The sequence below is a fragment of the Myotis brandtii genome, unplaced genomic scaffold, assembly GCF_000412655.1.
Source record: "Myotis brandtii unplaced genomic scaffold, ASM41265v1 scaffold411, whole genome shotgun sequence".
In the NCBI taxonomy this organism is placed as follows: Eukaryota; Metazoa; Chordata; class Mammalia; order Chiroptera; family Vespertilionidae; genus Myotis; species Myotis brandtii.
In genome coordinates, this window is record NW_005365804.1 from 1,564,196 (window position 1) to 1,572,265 (window position 8,070).

The 8,070-nt window shown below is 53.9% G+C and overlaps 1 protein-coding gene across 2 annotated transcripts in view; it reads right to left on the reverse strand.

Annotated features, from left to right (window-relative positions):
• Positions 1 to 5,054: 5,054 nt before the first annotated feature.
• CPNE2 (copine II) overlaps positions 5,055 to 8,070 on the reverse strand; it is a 45,358-nt gene continuing 42,342 nt past the window's right edge. For both annotated transcript variants that reach the window (XM_005873527.2, XM_005873528.2), the window contains exons 15-16: positions 7,133 to 7,369; positions 5,055 to 5,474 (exon numbers count right to left, since the gene is read on the reverse strand). In XM_005873527.2, coding sequence (XP_005873589.1) covers positions 5,367 to 5,474; positions 7,133 to 7,369 — 345 coding nt within the window. In that variant the 3' untranslated portion in view covers positions 5,055 to 5,366. The remainder of the gene's footprint in view (positions 5,475 to 7,132; positions 7,370 to 8,070) is intronic.

Here is an 8,070-nt window from a genome sequence, read left to right on the forward strand (position 1 = left end):
GGGGGTGTCACTTCGCACTCATCTTTCACTGTGAGGTGTTTCCTTACTCTGAGAAAACAGTCTTTCTCCTCCCTTTATCTAATCCCATTTAAAACTAAGCCTTAGCCTGGCTGGCATGGCTCAGTGGTGAGCGTCGACCTATGAACCAGGAGGTCACAGTTTACTTCCTGATCAGGGCGCATGCCTGGGTTGTGGCCTTGATCCCCAGTCTGGGGCATATAGGAGGCAACCGATCAATGGTTCTTTCTCATCATTGATGTTTTTATCTCCTCACTCTCCCTTCTTTTTTGAAATCAATAAAAATATATTTTAAAAGGAAAAAAAAAAGACTAAACCTTAGAGAAGCAGACATAGGCCTTATTTTATCAGAGCCAGAAATCACAAGTGCTGATAGGTCTGTGGACAAGATGGCTCAGTTTTGGCGGCTTCTGGATTCCTATGGGACCCGCCCGCATATTCTGACTATGCTCTGTATTCTGTCGAGGTTCCTCTTTGGTTGATACTTTTATAGTTGTGGCTTCTAACTCTGGGAGCTATGTCTAGCTTAGAGGTGCTGCCCTAGTCCTTTCCTCCTTTTCTCTGCTGCCTCTCTTCCTTTCCCTTCCCACACAGAGCAGCTCCGAGGGGGTGAGCCGCCAAGACCTAGTATTGCTCCACCTCTGTGTCTCAGAGACGGAGCCAGGGGCTCTCCCTTTGGGAGGGAGAAAGGGATGCAGGGAGACTGGTATGGAGGCCTCAAGGACAGAGGTAGTTTTTTTAAAAAAAAAAAAACTACTGGTTTGGCTCAGTGGATAGAGTGTCAGCCCGTGGACTGAAGGGTCCCGGGTTCGATTCCAGTTAAGGGCACATAACTGGGTTGCAGGCTCGATCCCCAACCCTGGTCGGGGTGCGTGGGGGAGGCAACCGGTTGATGTGTCTCTTTCCATAGATGTTTCTGTCTCTCCCCCTCCCTCCCACTCTCTAAAAAATCAAGGGAAAATATCCTCAGGTGAGGATTAACCAAAGCAAACCTGTAGGCCCCCTGCTTCAGGAGAATGGGCCTGTGCGGGTTCTTTCTTCCCCTGGCTTCCTACGTCAATTGTTTCTCCCTCCTCGGGTGTGAGACGGAGAGAGACACACAGGATGTGTGACACTGTGAGGCTGGCAGGCAGAGAAGCTGCTCGGTGTTAACGTGGGCAGAGGCCCCTGGATCTCATCCAACCCACTCCTTCCCCCCTTCCCATGCAGTGGCATTCCAGTGCCCATTGGCAGATGGCGACTCCCCTTCACCCAGAGCTGATGCCTGAGGTTTCTTCCTCTTTTTTGGAACCACTCTGTGCTAATTGTTCCTGACTGGCAGCACAGGCACATCGGTTCCATTCTAACAGACAAGGCGTGTAGGTAAAACTGTGATGTAGCACCTTCTGCTTCTCTGCTTCATTGTTCCTGCGACCCGTGCTGTCATGATTACGGAACGTCCCCAGAGCAACCTCGGCTCGTTCCAGGAAGCAGACCGAGGAATCAGAGGCACCCTCTGTGTGTGGTATGACTTAATAAGAGGCCATTACGCGGCCTCGCGGCCTCTGTTACGTTGGAGGAAGTTAACAAAGCATTGCAGGAATTTAAAACATACTTAATTTGAAGGCTAATAACAGGCTCTTGCTTTTGCTGCACTGAATCTGTGCTCCTAACTCCCTCCCCATCTACCAAAGCAGCTAGATTGTGGCAAAGGCTGAGGCTCTTCAGACTGAGAGTTCAGCTCACGTGTGTGTCTCAGGCGAGACTGAGAATCGCTGGTGGTCATTGCATCGTATTCTGTCGTACCGGGTAGTGTGGAGCGTTGGGATGAAACACAGGCTCTGTGGGAATCTGAACAGCAAAGCAGGACCTGGTCTGTCCGGTAGAGGAAGCAGCCTTGTAAAGCATCCAGTGGAGACCGTGTGGTTCAGACCCAAAGAACAGGAAAACGGAGGAAGCACTGCTCCTGTCTTAATAGATAACGGGTTTTATGACTAGGTCATGAGGGATAAAAACAAAGTTCAGGGTGGGTTTCTTTAAACTTGCTTATGTTATCTTGAGTGGCAATAATTATGATTATTTTTAATGTTTTTATTGAGCCTGACCAGCGTGGCTCAGTGGTTGAGCGTCCACCTATGAACCAGGAGGTCATGGTTCGATCCTGGTTTGGGGACATGCCCAGGTTGCAGGCTCAATCTTCACCGTGGGGTGTGCAGGAAGCAGCCAGTCAGTGATTCTCTCTTGTCATGATGTCTCGCTCTCTCCCTCTCCCTTCCTCTTTGAAATCAATAAAAATATATTTTTATAAAAGGTACGAAGTTTTTAAAAAAATGTTTTTATTGATCTTAGAGGAGACTTAGAGAGAAACATCGATTGGCTGCCCCCTGCACGCCCCCTACTGGGGAACAAGCCTGCAGTTGAATCAGCGACCAACTTCTTGGTGCATGGGACAGTGCTCAACCAACTGAGCCACACGGGCTAGGGCCTGAGTGGCAGTATCCTCACAGCTCTTGAACTGTGCAAGGGAGAAAGCTCATCTGTGAGGAATCCTATTGCCAGCTCTGTTTGGATTATCTAGTTCAGTGATGGCGAACCTATGACATGCGTGTCGGAGGTGACACACGAACTCATTTTTTTGGTTGATTTTTCTTTGTTAAATGGCATTTAAATATATAAAATAAATATCAAAAATATGTCTTTTTTTTACTACGGTTGCAAATATCAAAAAATTTCTATATGTGACATGGCACCAGAGTTAAGTTAGGGTTTTTCAAAATGCTGACACGCCAAGCTCAAAAGGTTCGCCATCACTGCTCTAGTTTGTGTCACTTCGTGCCCTCTCTAGCTGTGGCCCTGTCACCCACCTGGGCGGGGAGAAGGGGAGCATGAAATTCAAAGCAACCACGGCATCGGTGAAGAACAGGGAGGCTGATGTGACTGGACCTACCGAGGTGGCCGTGACCTGTTTATGTCTTTTTCGGGAGGAGGGACAGCTGGCTTTTCGCATTCAGGGGGTGGGGCGGGTGCGCGAGCTTTTGTCAGGAGCATCCTGGACTGCAAGTCAGGCCCTAACTAGAGGGTCTCAGGCTCGTCCCTGGCATTTCTTTCACTCTCCGCCTCAGGGTCTTCCCTTCTGGCTGCCTTCTTTCCGCCCAAGAGAGACGCTTCCTTTGCCCAAGACATTTCCTCTGCTGCTTCCTGGGAACTTGGCCTGGTTCCACCTTCTGTAGAGGTGCCACAGTGGCTGTGAGCTTGGACCAGACATGCACTAGCTGGGTCACTTGAGCCAGGCCCTTAACCTCTGGGCCTGTTTCCTCCTCGATGAATAACAGCGACACCAACTTCCTAGCGAGGGTGAGCTCACCTAGGTCGCTCCTCGGTGTGGTAGCTGGCACAGTGCTCAGTGGATAGTCGCCATCCCATCAGCACTGTTAGGCCAGCCTCCCCGTGTGCAGGCGGGGGCCGGAGCTCCGGTGGTGGTGCTTTGTGGCAGGTCTGTGCATCCTGCTGGCATTCCTCAGTTGTAGCGAGAACACTGACAGGACGAAGGGTCAGATCTGGTTGTCAGAGCTGCCACCAGCAGCTGGTTCTGTGTGCTTCCCTCTCAGCTAAATGTTAATTGCTCAGGCACACGCGGTTCCTTGGCTCGGGTGTCCTAGCCGTGGGTATATGGCTCAGCTGTCATCTTCAGCCCCTCCAGAAAAACAACAAGGAGACCTTTGTGTGATTCCCCAATGTCCTTGGGGGGATCAGGGCTCCAGGCAGTCCTGCAGCCCTCTCAGGAGAAGCGAGGGTGTCCCTACAGGATATTTTAGCCGACTTTTGGTGGCTACAGAATCAGCAGATGCTTTGAAAACTTGGGATGAAAAAGAAAAGAAAATTTAGGATGGAGATATCCCTCACTCGCTTCTACCAGGTAGACACTGGCTCCTGAGGTCACCAGGCACCGTAGGAGGGACCCTGCCTGGTGCACCACCCAGGTGTAGCCGCCACTAGTAAGCATGACCTGGGAGAGGTCAAGGTGAGTGGCTTCCCAGGTCCAGTAGAGAGGAAGGACAAACTACCAGCTGCAGCAGAGACCCTTGGAGGGCTCAGGGAGGACGTTCAATGCAGTGGGCGAGTGTGGGCTCTGGAGTCTGCCAGACCCGATCTAAGGTCTGGCTCTGCCTCTGAGAGATGTGACTAGCTGCCTGCTTGTGTGTGTGTCTCTGAAATGGTCCTGGACGGGCTATTGGGAGGGTTCATCAGGATTATGCCTGCAAAGCACTTAAACACGGAGCGGGGAACGGCGCTTAATGTAAACGTCCGTTATTGGTTCTACACAAGCCTCTGCGTGGCGCCCCCAGGGGAGGTGGGTAAGAGAGAAAGATGCATTGTGTGGGCGAGGGGCGGGAACTGCGGGTGGCGGGGGTTTGAGAGGAGGGTCTCCTGGCTGGTGTCGTTGTCTGAGCCCAGAGCAGCCCTGTTGGCATCCTGAGGCCAGAGAGCCTCTCCCACAGGCGGACCCCGGTGTCTGAAACGCCTGGAAGGGCAGCAAGTGGGTGGCAGGGACTGCTGGCCTGTGTGTGTGTAAGTTCGGACCAAGAGGAAGAAGGTGGTGACCATGTGGTGCTGACTGGGCCATGGGGGAGCTCCAGTATAAATGGTGCTTAATGTGAATGTCAGTTATTGGCTATACACAGGCCCCTTGAGCCCTTTCCAGGAGCATCCGAAACACTGGTGTGGGCTCTGTAGGGGCCAGGAGACCCAGTCGCTGGTGGGGCCTGTGCATTCTGTCCACCCACAGGGTTTATTGAGCATGTGCATTGTGCAGAAGTCTTCCTGTTCATGTGGGATGCAGGTCCCCAAACAGAAGGCTTGCTGGGGGAAGGGCTTTTCCTGTTCATTTCCCAGCGCGGTGAGCCCACTGGGTCCCGGCTGAGGAAGGCGCTGACACAGGGACGCCTGAGCCTCCTCATTGCTCCGAGTGTAACGAGCAGAATGCTGTTGGAGCAGGAATTAGGTGCGGGCTGCGACGCAGAGTGTGAGCCAGGGACACGTTCCTCTCGGTCGGCAGCTAGTCATGATTGTAAAAATTTTATTCTCTTTAATAACAGTAATAATTCCACAAAAATTATACAAAGTACATTCAATACTCAGGGGTGGCGGGGACAGGAGGAGAGGAGGCCCGTTTGGCCTGGAAGCATCACCAGTCGACTCCAACAAAGGAAGCCCAGCTGGGCTGGGGGACATGGGGGTGGAGGTCCGATTGTAAAAAATAAATGTGGATCGGTTAAAAAAAAAAAGAAAAGCCCCCGTAAGGAAGCAGGACTAGCGTGCACGTTCCTGGGCGGGCGGGAGGCCAGCGCATGCTGCTGCTGGGGGCTGGCTCAGGCGGGCTCCGAGTTGGTGGGGGGCAGGTTTTTATGCTTGAAATACTGCACAACTTGCTGGGGCAGCTCCGCCAGCACGGCTTTGGCCAAGGTTTCTTTTGCTGCCTGCAGGGTGGAGGCGGGTTGAGAGAGGAGAGAATAAGGGTTACTGAGCAGAAGTTGTGAGGGGCACTCTTCTCAGAGAGCTGCTCCCGAAGGCGTCCCTGGACAGATGGGCTGGGGCCAGGCGTCCCTCATCCCTGGCCCTGCCTGAAGTCCCACCGTTAGCAGTACCTTTGAGTTTTATGTAACTCTTTTTTATTTTTTAATATATTTTTGTTGATCTCAGAGAGGAAGGGAGAGATAGAAACATCTATGATGAGAGAGAATCATTGATCAGCTGCCTCCTGCAAGACCCCCACTGGGGATCGAGCCCACAACCTGGTCATGTGCCCTGATGGGGAATTGAACCGTGACCTCTTGTTTCATAGGCTGATGCTCAACCACTGAGCCACACCGGCCGGACTAAGTGTAACTCTTACCTTGAGCACTTGGGGTGCCTGGGAGTAACATTTTAGAAAGAATTTGTCTGTGGAGGGCTTTTCGGGTCAAGAGCCCTTGGGAGGCAAGCTGCTGCACAGCCTACTCGTGTGGCAAACACATCCCCAGCACCTTGGCTGGCGTAAGTGGGCCGTGACTGGTTCACTGCTGAACACCCAGGCCAGGCACCGGGGGAGCTCGGTCACTGTGGGCGAGCATGAGTGATGGCCAGTGCCTGGCATTTGTCCTCAGACGGCTAATGCTCCAGAGAAGGAACTGAACCGTCTCAGGCAAACCCAGAGGATACTGGGCAGAGATGTGAGACCACCGGGTACAACACAGAGTGGTCAGTTCTTTTGTTGTTGTTAATGCTCACCCGAGGATATTCTTCTGTTAATATTTAGAGTGGAAGGGAGGGGGAGAGACAAAGAGAGAAACATCGATGTGAGAGTGACACATTGATTGATTGCCTCCCAAACAAGCCCTTGCGGGGGGGGGTGTACATGCCCTTGACGGGAATTGAACCCCCGACCTTCAGTTTGAGGGCCGATGCTCTATCCACTGAACCAAACTGGCTAGGGCAAGAGCAGTCAGTTCTTGCTGGGACTTGCTGAGCCGGAGGAAGGGGGGGGGGGGGGTCCTTATAGCTGAGAGAACTGAGGCCCAAAGAGGTCAAGGACTTGTCCAAGGCCACACAGTGCGCCTCTGGTCAGATAAAGGTTAGGCCCAGGCTGGCAGTACAGGGGTGGCATCTGAGAGGCTCCTCATGGGCCCAGCCACAGCCTCCCGCGGGCCGACCTGGGGTCACCTGCACTTGGCACAGTCCCTCCGGGAGCCAGTCCTCCCTGCAGAGGCCCTGAGGGAGAGGAGCCGTCCTGAGAGGGGCCTGGTTCCCATCTAGGACGTGAGGCGGCCGGGCCAGGTGTACGAGGAAAGCCTCTCACCTCTAGGCCTTTGCTCTCGCCCCTCTGTCTCCTGAAATCTGCCTCACGCGGGTAACTGACTTCTGGTCAGAGTTAGAGGGCAGGTCCTCTGAAGCCAGTGTTCACAGTATCACATGGTCTCGTCCAGGGCAGGGCCTGACATGCCACCTGGCACTTAGTAGGCCTGCAGGAAGTGCTCAGCCAATGGAGCTGAGGATGGAGGAGCCTAGGACTGGGCAGACAATACCAAGATCTTCATCCTTGGTTTTTATGGCTCTTGGGGCCCAGTGACGCCCCCTCCCCAGCCTGGCCCCCACTCACGTTGCGGAACTCTCGGAAGGGCACGAACTGCACGATGTCTCGAGCTGCCTCCTCCCCCGTGTGGGAGCGCAGCCTGCGGCTGTCCCCGTCCAGGAACTCCATGGCAGCGAAGTCGGCGTTGCCCACGCCCACGATGATGATGGACATGGGCAGCTTGGAAGCCTGCACCACAGCGTGCCGCGTCTCCTCCATGTCACTGATGACGCCGTCCGTGATGATGAGGAGGATGAAGTATTGCTGTGGGGAGGTCAGTGGGCACTCAACAGGGCCCTGAGGCCCCTTCCCATTCCATCCCCACCCTTCACAGCCCTCTGACCCATGGGAGGAAGTGACTCCCCAGCTGTAGCCGGGTCCCAGCCACCTCCAGCACCGAGGCCCCTGCAGCCCTCTTGTCTGTTTAAAGCCCGACCCAGTCTCAGCCCGAGACTTCGTTTTCAACTCGGCTCTGTCCTTGGCACCCTCTGGCCCCTTTGTGGGGGAACTCAGTTTTCCCCTCCATAAATAGGAGAGCCCTCTAGCTGCCTAATCTCTGCTTAGAGCTTTTGCCTTTTACACCAACCCTTCCACTTCTCAGGAGAGGAAGTTGGGGCCCAGACCAGTCAAGGTCGTGGACGGCAGGCCCAAGTCAGCCCCCAGGTCAGCATTTAGCCACCTTCACACCCGTTTGCTCCCTGAGGGACGTACAGGGGATACAAGTTCAGCCCCTAGGATGCCTTGCTCTCCTGCTTGTCCCCCAAGCACAAACTGGAAGGAAGGAGAGGGTGAGTCACATGGAGGCATGAACCCATGATCCTAATCCCAGTCCTGGCAGCAGTAGGCTGGCTCCTGTACTGTGCCTTTAAGAGATCAAACCCTTGACTGGGGATACCTGTTGCTATGGAGATGGTGGCCTGAACCCCTGCAGTGGAGGGCTGCTGCTGCCAGCCCCCCCCACCCCC